We start from the raw sequence: 21,776 nt of genomic DNA on the forward strand, positions 1-21,776 counted from the left end.
ACTCAGGAGGCTGAGGCAGGAGAATGGCTTGAACCCGGGAGGTGGAGATTGCAGTGAGCCAAGATCACGCCACTGCACTCCAGCCTGGGGGACAGAGCAAGACGCTGTCTCAAAAAAATATATAAAAATAAATAAAAGGACAAAGGATGCCTTGAAGCCAGAGGGAGGTAAGATGCTGGTCCAGGCTTGACCGCACAAGATGACTTTAGGTGCTAGACCTCTGGACCTCATGGATTTATGTTTACAATGACCTTTGATTTCCAACAAGTGATGCTAGTTCTCCGTTTATGGAAACAATGCAAAGTTTCTTCTAAAGTAAGAGTTAAAATAGCAAGACCGTTGGAAGAGCAGACAGTGGTGCTGGGGCTTTGAGGGTACAGCAGGCATCGTGAATGTGGCTCTGAAGGCCTGATATTCGAGAAGTTCTAGCCGGGGCCTGAGAGATGGCTCATTTGAGACATTTCAATATAGTCAGGCTGGGTGTGTGATGAACCAAGAATGGGGAGAGAAACAATCCCTTCTTCCCTTTTGGGGGTATCTGGTATGCACCTTGATCCAGGGGGCAGTAAAGGGCAGGGACTTCAGGGTGCACTTCTGCTTGTCTAGGGGTTTGGAGAACAGACACCTGAGACTCAGACAGGTCTCTCTGGCCTCCAGGGACATGTCCAGCCTCCTCTGCGTGCCCGCTCCTCTAGAAACCTTCTTCCCATCTCACAGCCCACACTGCCACCCTCCAGGGTGAGGCACCGAGCCAGGAAGAGGCCTTACCAAACTTGGAGTAGAAGTAGCACTCAGGCATCCTGGTGAGGTCATACTGGTGCAGGAACTTGCAGTGATCACCCTTCTTGCAGAGCCCCCGGAGCCAGTGCTTGCACACCACCATCTTCTCCCCTCGGTCATGTCGGAAGGGGCAGAGTTTCCCTGGAGACACCAGAGCAGCTGGCTGGGAGGCCCCTCATCCACAGCCTGGGCCCGGCTCAGCCCTCCAGGGGATTCCCCAGGAGGGTACCTGACTCAGTCCCCAGCGGCTCTCCCCTTATCCCTTCACCTGGACCCTGTAGGGGCTGGAACTGGGAGCTGAGGCAGCATGAAGGGAGAGTTTTGTTTTGTTTTTTTGGTTTTTTTTTTTTTTTTGAGACAGAATCTTGCTCTGTCGCCCAGGCTGGAGTGCAGCGGCGTGATCTTGGCTCACTGCAAGCTCTGCCTCCTGGGTTCACGCCATTCTCCTGCCTCCGTTTCCTGAGTAGCTGGGACTACAGGCGCCCGCCACCACGCCCTGCTAATTTTTTGTATTTTTTAGTAGAGACAGGGTTTCACCATATTAGCCAGGATGGTCTCGATCTCCTGACCTCGTGATCTGCCCACCTCGGCCTCCCAAAGTGCTGGGATTACAGGCGTGAGCCACCGCGCCCAGCCAAGTTCTTGTTTTTGAGATGGCGTCTCGCTCTGTTGCCCATGCTAGAGAGCAATGGCATGGTCTCAGCTCACTGCAAACTCCACCTCCCAGGTTCAAGTGATCCTCCTGCCTCAGCCTCCCAAGTAGCTGGGATTACACCTGCAACTACACCCGGCTATTTTTTTTATTTTTTTTTATTTTTAGTAGAGACGGGGTTTCACCACGTTGGCCAGGCTGGTCTCGAACTCCTGATCTCAGGTGATCCATCCACCTCAGCCTCCCAAAGTGCTGGGATTACAGGCTTGAGCCACCGTGACTGGCCAGGGCAAGCTCTTCTTAAAGCACAGCTGTTCCCACTACCACACCTTTGCCCATCCTTCCCATCTGCCTGGCGTGCCATGCCCTTCTCCAGGGAAGTACCTGGTCTCAGAACAGCTGCCCCCTTTTCATTCCCAGAGTGCCTAACACCCCCTCTCGTCCTGCCAGGGAGCGGGGCCAGGCTTTCCAGCCCAGAATCCCCACACCCAGCCCAGCCCCTGGCACATAGTAAGTGCTCAGTAAGGGTGTGTTGAATTCCCATCTTTAAAAACATCAAATGTTATGCTTCCCGATTCCAGAGACCTAACAGGGTGACAGAAGAGCCAACTTTGTAATGATTTATAAGGAATATTCCATGGAAATGTTACATTTAACTGCTTTATCATCTTCACTCAAGTCTGCCTTGCTATTAGCAGGAAGGACACCCAGTTCCTAAATTTCTTTCTTTTTAATTTATTTATTTGAGACAGGATCTTAGTCTGTTGCCCAGGCTGGAGTGCAATGGCAAAGTCATGGCTTACTGTAGCCTCAACCTCCTAGACTCAGGAGTTCTCCCATCTCAGCCTCCCGAGTAGCTGGGACTACAGGCATGCACCACCACACTGAGCTAATTTTTTTATTTTTTTGTAGAGACAGGGCTTTGTCATGTCATCCAGGCTGGCAGTTCCTGAGTTTCTAAGCAGGTCCAGCCTCATGCCTGGCCAGTTCTCTGACATAATTTGGGGGCTAGGGGAGGTGTTCTTTCCATTTTTCCTTTTTTTAAAAATAAAAAATTATGTTTTGTAGAGATGGGGTCTCGCTATGTTGCCCAGGCTGGTCTTGAGCGATTCTCCAGCCTCTGCCTCTCAAAGTGCTGGAATTACAAGTGTGAGCCTACTCCCCTGGCCAAGGTGCTCTTTTTAAATACCCCTAACCTCCACCCCTGGCTATTGACTTGCTTGGTTCTGACCTTCCACCATAATAGCTTTCTTTCTTTGCAGAAGGGTGTTGCTAGGAACCACTGCTCTAGGGACTGGATGGGCTGAGCTGAGGAGACGCCACTCAGTCCACATTGAGCCTGCAGGGTCCTGGGTGCACAAGGCCTTGGGCAACCAGTGATCCCATTTCCCTTCTCCCTGCATGGTCCAGGGCTGGCCCCAAGACAAACAAGGCAGGTGGGCAAACATGGCCCCAGGTCCTCCTTTCCTGGTCCCCTCCAGCCCCCCAGCTTCCAGGGACAGAGTCATTTGGATCAGAAAGCATGTCCTAAACTCTCACACCAGTGAGATTTCTTAACCTAAATGTATAGGCAAGCGGTAGGAAGACAGGGAAACCCTAAAACTGGAAGCCAGGTTTTTTTGGCAATTGTATATTTCTGTGGAAAGAGCCTCTACGTGAGCCATGAGCCAGAAGAAAAGTTGAAAACTCTTATATTTGAGTCAGGCCTTCCCAGAATGGCTGCATTTGGGGAGAGGGGCCTAGGAAGACAGTACTGACCCAAAGTCAGGGCAGGAGAGAAGTGGAGGATGCTTTTTGATAGCATTTCAAAGATGGTGGCAGGTGCTACCTCAGGGCATAGGGAATGGATGAGACAATTGACCAGTTTCCAAACTGAGTCAGAGCAGGGGACTGGGGGAGAAGGATGCCTCTCTTCTAGCTGGGAGGAAATCAAGAAAAACATTAAGAAGCTGGAGCCTCCTGGGAATGCACAGGCCAAAGCTCAGACACACGCCCATCCCAGCAAGGCAGAAAGAAAAAAATACCCCTTTCCAGGCAGCCTGGTTACCCTGATGTGAACTGCAAACTATGAAGACTGCTGCTGAGGCGGGGAAATCTTAGGGGAGGGGCAGGCTGCTCGGTGGATCCAACCACTTATCCTTTGTCTACCTGTAAGTCTAAAATTCTGCTCCATGGCCGGGCATGGTGGCTCACGCCTGTAATCCCAGCACTTTGGGAGGCCCAGGCAGGTGGATCACCTGAGGTGAGGAGTTTGAGACCCGCCTGGCCAACATGACAAAACCCCATCTCTACTAAAAATGCAAAAATTAGCTGGGCTTGGTGGCATGCACCTGTAGTTCCAGTTACTCGGGAGGCTGAGGAAGGAGAATTGCTTGAACCCAGGAGGCAGAGGTTGCAGTGAGTTGAGATCACGCCAGATCACTCTAGCCTGGGCAACAGAGCGAGATTCCATCTAAAAATAAATAAATAAAATAAAAATAAAATTCTGTTCCATCCCAATTTTCCCTCCCCAGGTGCAAATTCGACACCCTATCCCAGGCCAGGCAGAGCCCCTGCTGGGTGTAGCTCAGACAGACCCTACACTCACCCAGCTTGGGGCCCAGGCCTGTCTGCTAACTCACCTTTCTCACAGAGCCCTTTAGTGAAGAAGTTGCACACAGCTGAGGCCGACTCTGGAAGGAGAAGAGGGAATGGAGAAGGTAGCTTCCCCAGAGGCTGCAGCTGTTCCAGAAGCCTCCACCTCTTATCGGCATGTCCCACCTAGACCTCCCCCAGGCTCTGGCCTATGGGACCCCAAATCTGGGCCCTGTAGAGGTTAACCTGCAGAGCCAGCCAGCAGACCTCAACCCTTAACCCCCCAACTCTGAAACAGAGGAGCTCGAGGGGCTCAAGGCTGGCCCAGGAGCACGGGAGGCCAGTGTGGCTTCTCTCAATTCACCGTCTCTCTGTGCCTCTCTTTCTCAGTCTGGAAAATGGGTTGCCCCGAAGCCACAGAAGAGAGAGACAGAGAAGGGGCAGTCGCATCAGGGAGTTGAGCAGAGAGGCCTGTAGAGAAGGAAGGGGGAGGGAGGCTGGGCGTGGTGGCTCATGCCTGTAATCCCAGCACTTTGGGAGGCCAAGGCGGGCGGATCACGAGGTCAGGAGTTCGAGACCATCCTGGCTAACACGGTGAAACCCGGTCTCTACTAAAAATACAAAAAATCAGCTGGGCGTGGTGGCGGGCGCCTGTAGTCCCAGCTCCTCGGGAGGCTGAGGCAGGAGAATGGCGTGAACCCAGGAGGCAGAGCTTGCAATGAGCCGAGATTGTGCCACTGCACTCCAGCCTGGGCTACAGAGCGAGACTCCGTCTCAAAGAAAAAAAAACAGAGAAGGTAGGGGAGGGAAAGTGGCCCCACCCTCACTCACTGTCCATGCCCTGGAAAGGCAGGAGCCCAGTGCCCTTCTGCATCTCGACATCCTTCTCGAAGGCAAAGGTGAACCGCTCTAGCCCCGCAATGACCTCTTGCATCCTCCGTCTCCTGCTGGGGCTGCGGAAGCTGCTGGAACCCAGGCAGGTGGGCCCAATATAGCTCATCAGAGGCCCTTAAGGGGCCAGCGCCCAATGCCTCCCCCTTCACCCCAGGGTGCCAGTGGCCAGGTGACTGCAGGGGACGCTCCAGCCTGGGCTGTACAGGAGCAGGGCCCAGCTGCCTCACCCGGCCCACCCAGTGCAGGGGCAGACGCCCCAGGGCCCACAAGGCCTACTCGAGCCCCACAAACTGCTTATCTCTGCATGTTACCAAACACAAACGTGGCGTGCACGCAGACATTACCAAACCTGGGCTCATACTTTGTCCATGAAGACACAGCCACAGGTTAGCAAAGAGTTGCACAAACCAACCGCAGCAAGGCTGTTATTCTGCCAGAGCTGGGGGGTGGTGGGGGTTTGCAGAGGGAGGGAGCCGTCCCACCTCCCCGCTTCTTCCCATCAGGGAAGGGGTCTCCCTCTGGGGCCCCTGACACCCCTTTTCTGGCCTGAGTGACAAGCCCCGAGTGAGCTCTTCATGGGAGACAGGGAAAAGGAATGAAGAGGAGAGGAACTGAAACAGTTGGATGAATGGCGCTTTGTTTACCTCGCACACAATCGCCAGCTTGGCGGGAGGGCGGAACCGACCAAGGCCAGGGCGGCCTCCCAGCCAGGATTCCACAGGGCCACCCAGTGCCACCCCACCCCTGAGAAAGTGCTTTATAAATGAAATCTCTATGCAAATGTTGTTTTATTATTACTATACCACCCCTGCCTGCAGGGCTGGGGACATCTGAAAATGCTTTCAAAGGAGCATGTTAGGGCTCTAATTAGACCAGGTTCCCCCTCCTCCTGCTCTGGCCCCAAACTGGCCTTGCCTCTAACTAGAGCTGCTGTTCTCAGTCACATTGGCTTTTAATGCCCATAGAACCAGAACCCATACGCCCTCCTTTCTGGGTGCCCAAACCCAGCAGGGAGAGGTGGGCAGCCCCGCAGGCTCCCAGCTGGGCCAACATGAACTAGCCTGCTGGCTGTTGTTCCCCGTGGCTGTTGCTCCTAGATCTGTTCTTTTGAACTCCAGATCAGAAAAGAAAATAGCTGGAGAGATAGACACCTGGAGCTGAGGTGGGACTGGGAGGAGCAGGGACGAGATCCAAGAGTTTCCAGAAGCTCAGGCCTCTGACTGCATCCTGGGAGAGGCAGAGGGACCCAGCTCCAGGGCTGCTAGAGGGTGGGGCCAAGGGGGTCCCTGGGGTAGAAACCCTGGCTTCTCTTGGCCTTAGTTGTATGCGTTGATTAGTAGTCCCAAGAATGCATTCATCTGTCAACACAGGCTCATTAGAGGCTCACAGAAGCCTGGCAGCGCAGGCAGGACCGATGAGGGAATCAAAGCCCAGGGAGGCCAAGACCACGTGGTTTGGGAGGCGATATGGATGGGGTTCAAATCTAGGTCTCTTGATGACTTCCTTCCCTAAACATCCCTGAGCATCTCTGCACTAGGGCCACGTCCCTATCCTCAGAGATGGCCCCATCAAGGAGGGGACATTAGCCATTCACACAATAATGCAATGGAGGCACGAGGGGCCCAGCAGGTCAGGAAGGGGTAGCAGGGAGAGCTCTCAACGGAGAGTCATGACGATGGGGAGAGAATGTTCTGGAAGAAGGCCAGCAGTATGAAGGTTGGGGCATGGAGCAATGTGAAGGCCGAGGAGGCGCTCAAGGGTTTGGTTTGGCAGAAGCGGGGGTAAAGAGGTGGAATGGGGGCAATGAGGCTTAAGAGCTGAGAAGGGACCCAACTCTGGGGGGCCTGCTGGGGCCAGCTTTGGGGGGAAGTGATCGTGAAGGCAGCAGAGCCACCACAGGGCTCTGAGAACGGTACATGGCTCTCTGAGGGATGGTGGGGGAAGACTGGACGGGGGCTGCTTAGAGGATGAATTTTTTTTTTTTTTTTTTTTTTTTTTTGAGACTGAGTCTCGCTCTATTGACCAGGCTGGAATGCAGTGGCGCGATCTCGGCTCACTGCAACCTCTGCCTCCCAGGTTCAAGCAATTCTCCTGCCTCAGCCTCCCGAGTAGCTGAGATTACAGGCCCACACCACCACACCTGGCTAATTTTTGTACTTTTAGTAGAGACAGGGTTTCGCCATATTGGCCAGGCTGGTCTCGAACTCCTGACCTCAGGTGATCTGCCTGCCTCATCCTCCCAAAGTGCTAGGATTACAGGCATGAGCCACCGTGCCCAGCCTGGGGATGATTTTTTAAAATCATGAGAGCCCTGGGGATATAGCCCAGAGATCTTTCTGCTACTCTGGTGGCCTGCAAGAGTTAATTGATGAGGGATGAACATGAAGGAGACTCCTGGCTAAGACTCCTCCCTCCAGCACCCCAGCTTCTCTGCTCCTCCACCGGGGGCTTCCCATCCCACTTCTAGGTGCCTGGCCAGCAGAGGTGTGTGGTGGGTGTCACATGGATGAAATCCCTTCTCCCAGTGGCTCATCATTAGTTTGGCACACAAACAACGGGGCTTGCATTCATAGTTTTTGCTTATTCAAAATACCTTCTGCAGTAAATTGAACTGGCTACCCAAAAAGTCTAGGTCTAGGCCAGGTGCAGTGGCTCACGCCTGTAATCCCAGCATTTTCAGAGGCCAAGGCAGGAGGATCACCTGAGCCCGGGAGTGCAAGACCAGCCTGGGCAACAAAGCAGGACTCCCATCTCTACAAAAAATTAAAAAATTATTAGGTGGGCATGGTGGCACATGTCCGTAGTTCCAGCTACTTGGGAGGCTGAGGCAGGAGGATTGCTTGAGTCCAGGAGGTTGAGGCTGCAGTAAGCCATGATTGCACCACTGTACTCCAGCCTGGGTGACAGAGCAAGACCCTTTTTTCAAAGGAAAAAAAAAAAAAAAGGCCAGGCATGTTGGCTCACTCACGTCTGTAATCCCAGCACTTTGGGAGTCCAAGGTGGGTGGATCAACTGAGGTCAGGAGTTCAAGAGCAGCCTGGCCAACATGGTGAAACCCCGTCTCTATTAAAAATACAAAAAATTGGCTGGGCGCGGTGGCTGACGCCTGTAATCCCAGCACTTCGGGAAGCCGAGGTGGGCGGATCATCTGAGGTTGGGAGTTCGAGACCAGTCTGATCAACATGGAGAAACCCCGTCTCTACTAAAAATACAAAATTAGCCAGGCGTGGTGGCGCACACCTGTAATCCCAGCTACTTGGGAGGCTGAGGCAGGAGAATCGCTGGAACCCGGGAGGTAAAGGTTGCGGTGAGCCGAGATCGCGCCATTGCACTCCAGCCTGGGCAACAAGAGCGAAACTCTGTCTCAAAAACAAACAAACAAACAAACAAACAAAAATTAGCAGGGCATGGTGGCAAGCACCTGTGGTCCCATCTACTTGGGAGGCTAAGTCAGGAGAATCGCTTGAACCCAGGAGGCGGAGGTTGCAGAGAGCCAAGATTGCACCACTGCACTCCAGCCTGAGCAACAGAGCTAGACTCCATCTCAAAAATAAAAATAAAAATAAAAATAATAAAAATAAAAAATAAAAAAAATCAAAGTCTTAACCCCTGGTACCTGTGAACATGAACTTCTTTAGAAGCAGGGTCTTTGCAGGTGTCATTCAGGTAAGGATCTCAAGATGGGACATCCTGGAATTAGGATGATTCCTAAACCGAGTAACTGGTGTGATTATGAGAGAAAGGAGAGGGATAATTGAGACACAGGCACAGAGGGGACACAGAGAAGGCCATGGGGAGACAGAGGTGGAGACTGGGGTGACCCAGCTTCCGTGGATGGCCAAAGATTGCCGTCTGCACCAGAAGCCAGGAGAGAGATGTGGGACAGACTCTCCCTCAGAGCCTCCAGAAGGAACCAACCCTGCCTATATCTTGACCTCGGGCTTCCAGCCTCCAGAATGTGAGAGAATGAATTCCTATTGTATTCAGCCACCTTTGTGGTGATTTGTGACAGCAGCTCTAGGAAATGAATAGACCTTCTCACTTGGCATTCAGGTTCAAGGCTGGGCGCGGTGGCTCATGCCTGTAATCCTAACCCTTTGGGAGGCCAAGGCAGGAAGATCACTGGAGCCCAGGAGTTCGAGACCAGTCTGGGCAACATGGTGAGATTCCATCTCTACAAAAAATTTAAAAATTAGCTAATCACGGTGGCGCATGCCTGTAGTCCCAGCTGCTACTCAGGAGGCTGAAGCAAGAGGGTCCCTCGAGCCCGGGAGGTCAAGGCTATAGTGAGCCATGATTGCACCACTGCACTCCAGCCTGGGTGACAAAGTAAGACCCTGTCCCAACAGAAAGAAAGAAAGAAATTTAGTTTTGGAAGATCCCACCTTTTTTTTTTTTTTTTTTTTTTTTTTTTGACTGAGTTTTGCTCTTGTTGCCCAGGCTGGAGTGCAATGGCGCGATCTTGGCTCACCACAACCTCCGCCTCCCAGGTTCAAACGATTCTCCTGCCTCAGCCCGTCGAGCAGCTGGGATTACAGGCATGCGCCACCACGACTAGCTAATTTTGTATTTTTAGTAGAAACGGGGTTTCTCTATGATGATAAGGCTGGTCTCGAACTCCCAACCGCAGGTGATCTGCCCGCCTTGGCCTCCCAAAGTGCTGAGTTTACAGGTGTGAGCCACTGTGCCTGGCTGACCTCACCGCTTTTACAGATGAGCGAACAGACACCCAGAGAAGTTGAGTGATTGTTAAGCTTTGCTGAGGCCGGGGGAGCTGCCCCACCTCATGGCTCTTGAAGCCAACGAGTGTCCCCATCGTACAACAACAAAAAGCAGTGCCCCAGCCCTGGGATGTCCCCTCTGAAACCTCACAGCCCCCTCTTCTGTGCCCTGGAGCTTATCCCTAGCCCTTGTGTTTCCGTTTATTAATTGATTCATGGTGCTAAGTGGACACTCAAATCGCTGTACAAACAGAAGTGTGAATTTTTAATCACCATCATTATGAGGCTCTCATTTAGCTCGGGCTGCAAATTTCTGAATCGTCATCATCCAGCTCCTTCCCCTTTATTAATGCTCTGCTCTGAAAAGCGGGGGTGGAGGTGGGGGGAGCTTTGGAATTCTCTGGCTGCAGGGCCTGGCAAGGTCATTCATGCCCATGCCCCCGGCCTGGGATCAACGGCAGCCAGTGCTTTGCTGGACAGATCATGGCCATGTCCACCTTTCTTTTATCTGGAGTACCTGCCTTCCTCTCCACGGAGCGCCCTGCCTTTATGGCGACAGTGCAGACAGGGGCGTCAGGCAGGCCAGGGTTCAAATCCAGCCTTTGTCAGCTACCAGTCTACATCCTGGGTCAGGCATTTAATCGCCTCTCTGAACCCCAGATTCTGCATTAGTAAAATGGGACCAATGCACACCATGTCCCTGGAGGACTGAGGATCAGTGAAAGTACACGTGGGTGCCTGTCACAGGAGTGGTTTTTGTTGTTGTTGTTTTATTTTCGAGACAGAGTCTTGCTCTGTCCCCCAGGCTGGAGTACAGTGGCGAAATCTCAGCTCACTGCAACCTCCGCCTCCCAGGTTCAAGCGATTCTCCTGCTTCAGCCTCCTAAGTAGCTGGGATTACAGGTGCCTGCCACCATGCCTGGCTACTTTTTTTATTTTTAGTAGAGACAGGGTTTCACCATGTTGGCCAGGCCGGTCTCGAACTCCTGACCTCAAGTGATCCGCCCACCTCGGACTCCCAAAGTGCTGGGATTAAAGGCATGAGCCACTGCGCTTGGACCTATCCCTTCTTAAAATGCATTATTCCTAAGGGCCCCTGGTAAAAGATGCCATGGGGGAAGGGGTCCCATGATGCTTCAGGTGCTGCTGGGGGCTACTGTAAGATCCGGCAGTGATGGCCTGGCAGCCGAATAGCCACGGGGTTGGGAGGGGCTGGAGGTCAGGAGGGGTGCCCCTCACCCGCCGCTGCTGCTGCTCAGTCCCAGGGACAATGAGCCAGTGTGCCCTGCTCTCTCCACCGCCCTTTGTGCCCCAAGAATGCCACTTGGAGGGGACAGCTGTTGGCTTCACAGTGGCCACTTGAAGTGCAGGGCAGGGAGGCCCTGCAGCCAGGATGGTCCTGCTCTGTCATTGTGCAGGAACTCAGTCTCTAGAAGTCCATCAGTTCTGACACCTGCACCCAGGGAAAGGCATCTACTTCCCCTTGGGGCTTGGAAATAGCCACAGGACTAATAAACCACCCACACTTCTCATTCAAGGCTCCTCCCATTCTCAAGGTAAACTTCCAAGCTGCTCTACCCGTTTTATAGGTAAGGAAATCAAGGCCCAGAAGTGAAACCACTGCCTAAGCTTATATAGCCAGTAGATGTGGGAATGGGGGCCTAGAATCCAACCTTTGCTAACAGTTACTAGGACTTAATTGGTTTAGGTTCACTGTTTACGTTGTATTCTCTCTAATTCCCACAAAACCTTGCAAAGAGAGCTATTATTCTTTCTCTTCTACAACTGAAAAAAGCTGAGGCTAAAGGCTTAGATGTGCTTCCTAAAGACCACAAGCTCAGGTCGGCTTGGCCCCAACGCCAGCTCCTTCCAGCCTACCCAGCTAAGCGTGGGAGACGGCTCCACCTCCCCTGGGCTGGGAAGACAACCCAGACCCCTGAGGCCCAAGACAGCTACTGAGCCTTTGCTTGTTCCTGAGTAGGTAGGATGCAGATTCTACTTTTGGTCCAAATATCAAGGAAATAGGACATTTTGGGCTTAGGGAGTCAGCCCTGCTCAAAGGGGTGTGCGGATAGCATTCCCTGTCCACTGTTGCTGCGACGTGTCTTCACTTGGTCTTCAGGTCATCCTCCGCCCTGCCTGGGGTTCTGTGCCCAGAGCCTCTCCAGGCTGAGCAGAGGCTGCCCAAAGCCTCCCTGGGCTCAGAGGGAAACTCCACAGGCTTCAGCCCCTGCCCCCCATGCCCTGTGAGAAAGGAGCCTGTCACCCACAGCTGCAGGCCCGGCCTGTCGGCAAAGCCGAAGTGGCAGAGGTGGCAGGTGGGGCAGCTTGGGTCACACTCTGGTCTCCTCCTCCTTAACCACAGTCCTCTGGCTTCCCACATCTGGCTCTTACCCTCCCTCCTCTGGGGAGCTATTCACTCACTCACTCACTCACTCATTCACTTACTCATTCATCCACTCACTCATTCACTCACTTATTCATTCATTCACTCATTTATTCACTCACTCACCTATTCACTTATTCACTCACTTAGTCACTCATTCACTCATTTATTCACTCACTCACCTATTCACTTATTCACTCACTCTTTCACTCACTCATTTATTCACTCATTCACTCACTCATTCACCCATTTGCTCATTCACTCACTTGTTCACTCATTCACTCACTCATTCACCCATTCACTCACTCATTCACTCACTCACTCATTCACTCATTCATTCACTCACCCACTTACTCATTCACTCATTCATTCACCCATTCACTCACTCACTCATTCACTCACTCACCCACTTACTCATTCACTCACTCACTCATTCACTCATTCACTCACCCATTCACTCACTCATTCACTCACCCACTCACTCATTCACTCACTCATTCACTCATTTATTCACTCACCCACTTACTCACTCACTCATTCACTCACTCATTCTCTCATTCACTCACTCATTCTCTCATTCACTCACTCATCCACTCACTCACTCATTCCCTCACTCATTCACTCACTTATTCACCCATTCACCCACTCGTTCACTCATTCACCCACTCATTCACTCAGTCACTCACTCACTCACTCACTCACTCACTCACTCACTCATTCACTCACTCACTCGCTCAAAAGTACTTTTTAACTGCTGCCGTCTCTGGAAGACACAGAACAAACAAGACACAGCCACTTGCCTAGGAGATTGCACTCGGTAGAATAATGTGCTCCCATCCAAAGATGCCCACATCCGAATTTCCAGAAACTGTGGGTGTGTTACCTTACAAGGCAAAAGGGACCTTGCTGATGCAATTAAGTTAAGAATCTTAAGATGGGAAGATTATTCTGGATTATCTGAGTGGACCCAATAGCACCACAAGGATCCTTATGAGAAGGAGGCAGGAGGGTCAGAGGAAGGGACAGACACAGAGGAAGGGACAGACACAGAGGAAGAGAGGAAAAAACAGAGAGAGATGTGAAGATGCTGTACTGCTGGCTTTGAAGCTGGAGGAAGGGGCCATGAGCCAAGGAATGCAGGTGGCCTCTAGAAGTAGAAAAGACAGATTCTCCCCTCAAACCTGCAGGAGGAACACAGACTTACCCACACCTTGATTTTAGCTCAGTGAAAGCCATCTGGGCCTTCTGACCTTTAAAAATGTGAGATATTACATTTGTGGGCCAGGCATGGTGGCTCATGCCTATAATCCTAGGACTTTGGGAGTCTGAGGAGGGTGGATTGCTTGAGCTCAGGAGTTTGAGACCAGCCTGGGCAACATAATGAGACCCCATCTCTACAAAAATTAGCTGGACGTGGTGGCCTGCACCTGTAGTCCCAACTACTCAAGAGGCTGAGGTGAGAGGTTGGCTTGGACCCAGGAGATGGAGGTCGCAGCGAGATGAGATTGAACCACTGCACTCCAGCCTGGCGACAGAGCCAGACCCTGTCTCAAAAAAAAAAAAAAAGTGCTGTTTGTTTGTTTGTTTGAGACGGAGTCTCACTCTGTCGCCCAGGCTGGAGTGCAGTGGCGCGATCTTGGCTCACTGCAAGGTCTGCCTCCTGGGTTCACGCCATTCTCCTGCCTCAGCCTCCCGAGTAGCTGGAACTACAGGCGCCCGCCACCGCGCCTGGCTAATTTTTTGTATTTTTTAGTAGAGATGGGATTTCACCGTGGTCTCAATCTCTGATCTCCTGACCTCGTGATCTGCCTCCCAAAGTGCTGGGATTACAGGCGTGAGCCACCATGCCTGGCCAAAAAAGTACCGTTTTAAGCTACCAGATTTGTGGCAATTTGTGTTTTCTATTTGTTTGTTTTGTTTTGAGACAGAGTTTCACTCTGTCACCAGGGCGGGAGTGCAGTGGTGCCATCTCAGCTCACTGCAACCTCCACATCCTGGGTTGAAGCGATTCTTGCGCCTCAGCCACCTGAGTAGCTGGGATGACAGGCATGCACCACCACACCTGGCTAATTTTTCTATTGTTTTATAGTAGAGACGGGATCATTTCCATGTTGGATAGGCTGGTCTTGAACTTCTGATCTCAAGTGATCTGCCCACCTCAGCCTCCCAAAGTGCTGGGATTCCAGGCATGAGCCACTGTACCCAGCCAGTTTGTGGTAATTTGTTACAGCAACAATAAGGAAACTAGTATAAAGAGGAACGTAACCAATAAGCAGGCAGTGACATCAGAAGGCACTGGCGGAGCTACTACAAGGCTGCTGAGCTCTCACTTAGGTGTTGCAGGAAAGCTTCTGGGAGGAAGTGAAACAAAGGCGTAGACATGTAGAGTCTTGTCAAGGCAGAAGGGGGACAATGGTTCCAGCCGCCGCCATGCGTTTAGGAAATCACTTCTGGTTCTATAGGACCAGATCTGGCACACTGGCTGCTGGGGGTGGCTCGGGGGACTGGGATGTCCAGGCTTGGGAAGGGCCTCGAACCCGGGACCTTGAGGAGTCACTGAAAGCCCACTTTACGATGTTGTTGAAATTTGCATTTTTACTCTATTTTTTATTTTTGAGATGGAGTCTCACTCTGTCACCCAGGCTGGAGTGTGGTGATGCAGTCTTGCTCATTGCAACCTCCACCTCCTGGGTTCAAGCGATTCTCCTGCCTAGCCTCCTGAGTAGCTGGAATTAGGGGTGTGCTCCAGTACGCCCAGCTAATTTTTGTATTTGTAGCAGAGACAAGGTTTCACCGTGCTGGCCAGGCTGGTCTCAAACTCCTGGCCTCAAGTGATCCTCTTGCCTCGGCCTCCCAAAGGGCTGGGATTACAAAGGTCTGGAATTACTCCAGCGCCGTGAGCCACTGCGCTGGTCGAGATTTGCATTTTAGAAAGAGCCCTCTGGCTGCAAAGTCCTGGGGCCACTCTCTCGAGAAGGCATGAAAGAAGGACATCCGGCAGCCAACTGCCAGAATCTAGAATTGGCTGAAAAGCAGCTCCAGGCCGGGCGCGGTGGCTCACACCTGTAATCCCAGCACTTTGGGAGGCTGAGGCTGGTGGATCACTTGAAGTCAGGAGTTTGTGACCAGCCTGGCCTACATTGTGAAACCCCATCTCTAGTAAAAATACAAAAATTAGCCAGGTGTGGTAGTGGGCGCCTGTAATCCCAGCTACTTGGGAGGCTGAGGCAGGAGAATCACTTGAACCTGGGAGGTGGGGGTTGCAGTGAGCCAAGATCGTGCCATTGTACTCCAGCCTGAGCCACAGAGGGAGACTCCGTCTCAAAAAAAGAAAGAAAGAAGTGGCCGGGCGCGGTGGCTCACGCCTGTAATCCCAGCACTTTTGGAGGCCAAGGCAAGTGGATCACCTGAGGTCAGGAGTTCGAGAACAGCCTGACCAACATGGTGAAACCCCGTCTCTGCTAAAAATACAAAAATGAGCCAGGCGTGGTGGCACATGCCTGTAATCCCAGCTACTTGGGAGGCTGAGGCAGGAGAATCGGTCGAACCCGGGAGGTGGAGGTTGCAGTGAGCTGAGATTGCGCCATTGTACTCCAGCCACAGCAACGAGAGCAAAACTCCATCCCAAAAGAAAAAAAAAAAGTAAAGCAGCTCCAAGAAAGGAGGCGTCTTTCCCCAGTCCTGCTTTATTCTGTACTTTCTAAAACAGGGAAAATGCAGAAGGTCAAGATAAACCACAATTATCAACAAAGTTTTAATATTTATTCCTATGCCCTAACGGATGGTCCTGTGTTCCCCTGGGGACGCATAACCCCCTACCCCCATGGGGAGGAGGAGAGAGGGAAGTTTCTGTAGAGCAGGGACCCGCCCGCTGACTGTGGACACTGTGTTGGATTAATTCTCCCAGCCGTGGCCGAGGGTGCTCACTTTGATGGATGGTGGGTCCAAGGTCACAAGTTTGATCTGTCTTTGGGTCAATTGAGTCTGGAAGAAAAACTCTATTTTCATCACCATAGACTGCCCTCTGGTCTGTTATCTCTAAATAATTATTGGGTCATGAGGCAGACAGAGAGTACGATGGAAAAACCCTCCAGGCCCCGACTATTGACAAAGAGTCGACTGTACCCACTTTGTGTACAAAGCCCAGTGAGTGTGGGCAGGGGGAGCGGGAGGCAAAGCGCGGGCCCCACTCACTCCCCGCCTGGATAAACTGCCCTGACCCTGGAGGGGGTGCTGGAGGGAGACTCAGTAGAGCATGGCAGACCAAGGCCACCCCACCACCAACATCCTGAACTTCCCTCCGGTCGGGGGCTCATCAGACTCGGCGCTGTCTTTTTTAAATTTATTTTTATTTTTTTATTGAGATGGAGTCTCTGTCTGTCACCCGGGCTGGAGTGCAGCGGCGCCATCTCGGCTCACTGCAAGCTCCGCCTCCCGGGTTCATGCCATTCTCCTGCCTCAGCCTCCCAAGTAGCTGGGACTACAGGCGCCTGCCACCATGCCCGGCTAATTTTTTGTATTTTTAGTAGAGACAGGGTTTCACCGTGTTAGTCAGGATGGTCTTGATCTCCTGACCTCGTCATCCGCCCGACTCAGCCTCTCAAAGTGCTGGGATTACAGGCGTGAGCCACTGTGCCTGGCCGCTGACTTAGCGCTGTCTTTGCTCTCTCCTTTTGGTGAGGCTTTGAATTCCATGTTCTCATTTGACGGCTCCCACTCCTGGATGTGTTTTCTGCAGACAAGGAGACAGTTGCTCCTTGTCTTAGCTCGGGCTGCTGTAACAAAATACTGTAGAGAGTGATTTAAGCAACAGACGTTTGGCTGGGCGAGGTGGCTCACACCTGTAATCCCAGCACTTTGGGAGGCTGGGGCAGGTGGATCACCTGAGATCAGGAGTTCGAGACCAGCCCGGCCAACATGGCAAAACCCGCATCTCTACTAAAAATACAAAAATTAGCCGGGCATATTGTCACATGTCTGTAATCCCACCTACTTGGGAGGCTGAGGCAGGAGAATCACTCGAACCCGGGAGGCGGAGGTTGCAGTGAGATGAGATGGTGCCATTGCATTCCAGCCTGGGCAACAGAGCGAAACTCCAAAAAAAAAAAAAAAAAAAAAAAAGCAACAGACCCTTATTTCTCTTAGTTCTAGGAAGTCCAAGATCAAGGTGCTGGCAGATTTTGTTCCCAGGGAGGGCTCTCTTACTGGCTGGCAGATGGCCACCTTCTTGCTGTGTCCTTACGAGGCGAGGAGAGAGAGACTGAACGCTGGCCTCATTCTCTTCTTACAAAGACACTGATTCCATCATGGCGTCTCCACCCTCAGGACCTCAACTAAACCTAATCACTTCCCAAAGACCTCCAAGTCCTAATACCATCACATTGGGATTAAGGTTTCTGTGTGTGAGTTTTGAGAGGACACAAACATTTGGTCCATAACACTCGCTTCACAACAGCTTGCCATTTCCATTTGAATCGGCTTCCATGTATCTGAGATCAAACTCGAACTCCCCCACATCCATTCTTCCCTCAGTCTTTCCTGCTCAGAAAAAGTGAAACGGCCCAGACACTCAGGCCAAAAGCTAGGTGAATCTTTGGTTCTCTAAACATGCTTGTCCCCGCCATTCACCTCCCAGACTCCTCATCCTCTGAGTCTGATTTAAATGCCACTTCTTCAGGGAGCACCTATCCCCCATGACCTGTGAGACAGGGTCTCACTCTGTACCCCAGGCTGGAGTACAGTGGTACAATCATGGCTTACTGCAGCCTCAACTTCTGGGCTCAAGTGATCCTCCCATCTCAGCCTCCTAAGTAGCTGGGGCTGCAGGAATACACCACCACGCCCAGCTAGCTTATTTTTTGCAGAAATGGAGTCTCATTATGTTGCCCAAACTCCTGGGCTCAAGCGATCCTCCTACCTTGGCCTCCCAAGATGCTGGCATTACAGGCGTGAGCCACTACACCCAGCCCGCAGTGACCTTATCCAAAGTGAGGCCCCGGGTTATTCTCCCTCTGAGCGTTACTCTCCCTCCCAGCATCTAGATGTGTGTTTCCTTCAAATCAGTACCATGTTTGCTGCTTTTACTTATCTTCTTGCTTGTTGAGTGTCTGTTTTCCAAGCCCTTCAACCCAAACCCTTAAGGCCAAGGCCCATCCGAGTGACTTCGGCAACAGTTCAGTAGACACAGTGCCAGGGCCCTCTGCCCTTTTAGGGGCCCACAAACGTGTTTTAATTTATTTTAAAATCAGAAGAAAATAGCCGGGCGTGTTGGCTCACACCTGCAATCCCAGCACTCTGGGAGGCCAAGGCGGGCAGATGATGAGGTCAGGAGTTCGAGACCAGCCTGACCAACATGGTGAAACCCTGTCTCTACTAAAATACAAAAATTAGCCCTGCATGGTGGGGCACACCTGTAATCCCAGCTACTCGAGAGGCTGAGGCAGGAGAATTGCTTGAACCCAGGAGACAGAGGTTGCAGTGAGCCAAGATTGCACCACTGCACTCCAGCCTGGGCAACAGAGCGAGACTCCCTCTAAAAAAAAAAAAAAAAAAATCAGAAGAAAATATGCAAACCTGTAGGTTTATAGCAACAGAGTCATAAATATAATTTTCACAATTTTTATGGAGGAAGGGGTCCACACAACTTACAGTGCCACCCTGGGACTGTGTTGGCTTTGCCTACTGTTATACCTCCCAACACATACCAGAGTACTTGGAGCATGGCAGGGGCTCAGTACATATCTGATGAATAAAGGAATCTGCACTATAGTTTTCTTTTTTTCAGAGAATACAACAGCAAACTCTCTGCAGTCAGCCCAGATTTGGTGGAGGGTTGGGGAAGAACCACGGTTGTGAGAAATGATATTGATGCAGGATTGTCTTCAAGTCAGCCAGGAGATGACACAGTCCTCTCACTACTCTAGATCTGCAAGGAGAAGCCCTCTGGCCCATGCCACCTTCTCAATACGATCCTCAATCTGACTTCAGGATGAAAAATTAGAAAGCTGCCCTGGTACAGCCACTTCTCAAGTATACCCACGTAGAAACATTTTACTGGCTAATAGGAAGTATCAATTTTCTCAATCAAGCAGGCAATTAAAAAATGTAAGTATATACATTTTTCCCCAAGGGACTGCATAAATCTTTTTTTTTTTTTTTTGCTTTGAATAAAAGAATGTGACCTAAAAACTTTTTTTTTTTTTTTTTGAGATAAGAGTCTCACTCTGCTGCCCAGGCTGGAGTGCAGTGGCGCGACCTCGGCTCACTGCAACCTCTGCCTCCCGGGTTCAAGTGATTCTCCTGCCTCAGCCTCATGAGTAGCTGGGATTACAGGCGCACACCACCACTTCTGGCGAATTTTTGTATTTTTAGTAGAGATGGGGTTTCACCATGTTGGTCAGGCTGGTCTCAAACTCCCTGTGATCCGCCTGCCTCAGCCTCCCAAAATGCTGGGATTACAAGCATGAGCCACCATGCCCGGCCCTGAAAACACTTTTATTTGTCTTAAATTGGTCTTTATATTTTGCCATTACTTTTAACGACAAAAAATGCAATTACATCTTTTTTTTTTCTTTTTTTTTGAGACAGAGCCTGGAGTGCAGTGGCATGATCTCGGCCCATTGCAACTTCCGCCTCCCGGGTTCAAGCAACTCTCCTGCATCTGCCTCCCAAGTAGCTGTGGTTATAGGCTTGCGCCACCATGCCCAGCTAATTTTTGTATTTTTAGTAGAGACAGAGTTTTGCCATGTTGGCCAGGCTGGTCTCGAACTCTTGACCTCAAGTGATCCGCCCTCCTTGGCCTCCCAAAGTGCTGGGATTACAGGTGTAAGACACCGTGCCCAACCCTCAATTACTTTTGCACCAACCTTTTAAGAAAGTGGCTCACTCCTCCTTTAAGAGCAGTGTTTTTCAGCCCCTAAGAGGGCATTTGGCAATGTCAGGGGACTTTTTTTTTTGAGACAGGGTCTCACCCTGTTGCCCAGGCTGGAGTGCATGGTGTGATCCCGGCTCACTGCGGCCTCAACCTCCTGGGCTCAAGCCATCCTCCCACCTCAGCCTCCCCAGTAGCTGGGAGCACTAGGTGGACACAACCACACCTGGCTAATTTTTTATATGTTTTGTAGAGATCTGGTTTCATCATGTTGGCCAGGTCTTGAACTCCTGGTCTTGAACTCCTGGGCTCAAGTGATCCAACTGCCTCGGCCTCCCAAAGTGCTGGGATTACAGGCATGAGCCACCGAGTCCGGTCTGAGGACATTTTTCACTGTCACAATTTGAGGGAGTGCTTAGCATCTACCAGGTGGAGGCCAGGGATGCTGCAAACACACTACAGTGCTCAGGTCAGTCCCCAGTAACAATGAATGAGCCAGCCCCAAATATCAATAGTGTTGGGTTGAGAAACCCTCCTCTGGGAGAATCTAAATTGTGTCTCTTGGATCATGTGGGTCTGGCCCTCCATAGAGTGGGTTTTACTGATCTGTGCCTTGGCATCAAGCCCTCAATTTATCCTGAGTAACTCCGTAGAAAGCAGCTGATAGGGTTTGTGTGACTGTATCTGTGTCTTACTTAGTCCATTTGGGGTGCTATAAACAATATTCCACAATCTGGGTGGCTTATAAACAACAAAAATTTGCCAGGCACGGTGGCTCACACCTGTAATCCCAGCACTTTGGAAGGCTGAGGCAGGCAGATCACTTGAGGTCAGGAGTTTGAGACCCACCCAGCCAACACAGTGAAACCCTGTCTCTACCAAAAAATACAAAACATAGCCAGGTGTGGTGGCGTGAGCCTGTAGTCCCAGCTACTCGCGAGGCTGAGGCAGGAGAATCACTTGAATCCGGGAGGTGGAGGTTGCAGTGAGCCGAGATCACGCCACTGCACTCCAGCCTGGGAGACGGAGCAAGACTGAGTGACCCTGTCTCTAAAACAAAAAAGGACTGTTGTTGACGGTGTTGCTTGGGACACTACCCCTCATCCCTTCAAATGTCCCATGAGAATTCCTCTCAGACTTTAGTGTCAGAAATAGCTGCGCTGCTTCTAGGTTGAGTGTTTTATTTTGTTTTTTAATTGAGTCAGAATCCTGCTCTGTTGCCCAGGCTGGAGTGCAGTGGCACAATCTCGGCTCACTGCAACCTCCACCTCCCAGGCTTAGGTGAGTCCCCTGCCTCAGTCTCCCTAGTAGCTGGGATTACAGGTGTCTGCCACCACGCCCAGCTAATTTTAAGCGGAGTTTCACCATGTTGACCAGGCTGGTCTCGAACTCCTGGCCTCATGTGATCCACCCGCCTTGGTCTCCCAAAGTGCTAGGATTACAGGCATGAGCCACTGCACCCGGCCAGGGTTGGTTTTAATCTTGTGGACTTTGTGAGTCTCAAAACCGGCAGATTTCCCTCTTTGTTTTGACTGATACGAAGCTCAGAATCCTGTTTGCAGTCCACCTTTGAGGATTGTGGAGCCCCAGCCAAAGAACATTCCTGTGTCCTACCCTCTTGGTTCATTGTACCATGTGTTCCAGTGTTGTTTTCTCTCTGATCTATTTTTATCCTATTGTATTTTATGAATTTTTGTAAGCTGCCTCTAATCCTTTTTGGAAGAAAGCAGGGCAGAAAAAGAAAACAAGATTCATCAGAACCCTGTGGCCTTGACAAGTATGTTTTAACATGCCAAGTGTCATTTAGGGTTGGATTCTGGCCAGGGAAGGCAGCTATCCTTGGCTCCTCCTATCTCTCCTGGGAGTCTCTGTGGAGAACAGCAGCTCAGTAGGTTAGAG

At 51.3% G+C, this 21,776-nt stretch overlaps 1 protein-coding gene across 1 annotated transcript in view; it reads right to left on the reverse strand.

The window, feature by feature from the left end:
* CPSF4L (cleavage and polyadenylation specific factor 4 like) overlaps positions 1–10,564 on the reverse strand; it is a 27,696-nt gene extending 17,132 nt beyond the window's left edge. The window contains exons 1-3 of the mRNA XM_034942811.3: positions 4,838–10,564; positions 4,054–4,104; positions 769–921 (exon numbers count right to left, since the gene is read on the reverse strand). Coding sequence (XP_034798702.1) covers positions 769–921; positions 4,054–4,104; positions 4,838–5,006 — 373 coding nt within the window. The 5' untranslated portion in view covers positions 5,007–10,564. The remainder of the gene's footprint in view (positions 1–768; positions 922–4,053; positions 4,105–4,837) is intronic.
* Positions 10,565–21,776: the final 11,212 nt, after the last annotated feature.

Source organism: Pan paniscus, chromosome 19 (genome assembly GCF_029289425.2).
Source record: "Pan paniscus chromosome 19, NHGRI_mPanPan1-v2.0_pri, whole genome shotgun sequence".
Classification (NCBI taxonomy): Eukaryota; Metazoa; Chordata; class Mammalia; order Primates; family Hominidae; genus Pan; species Pan paniscus.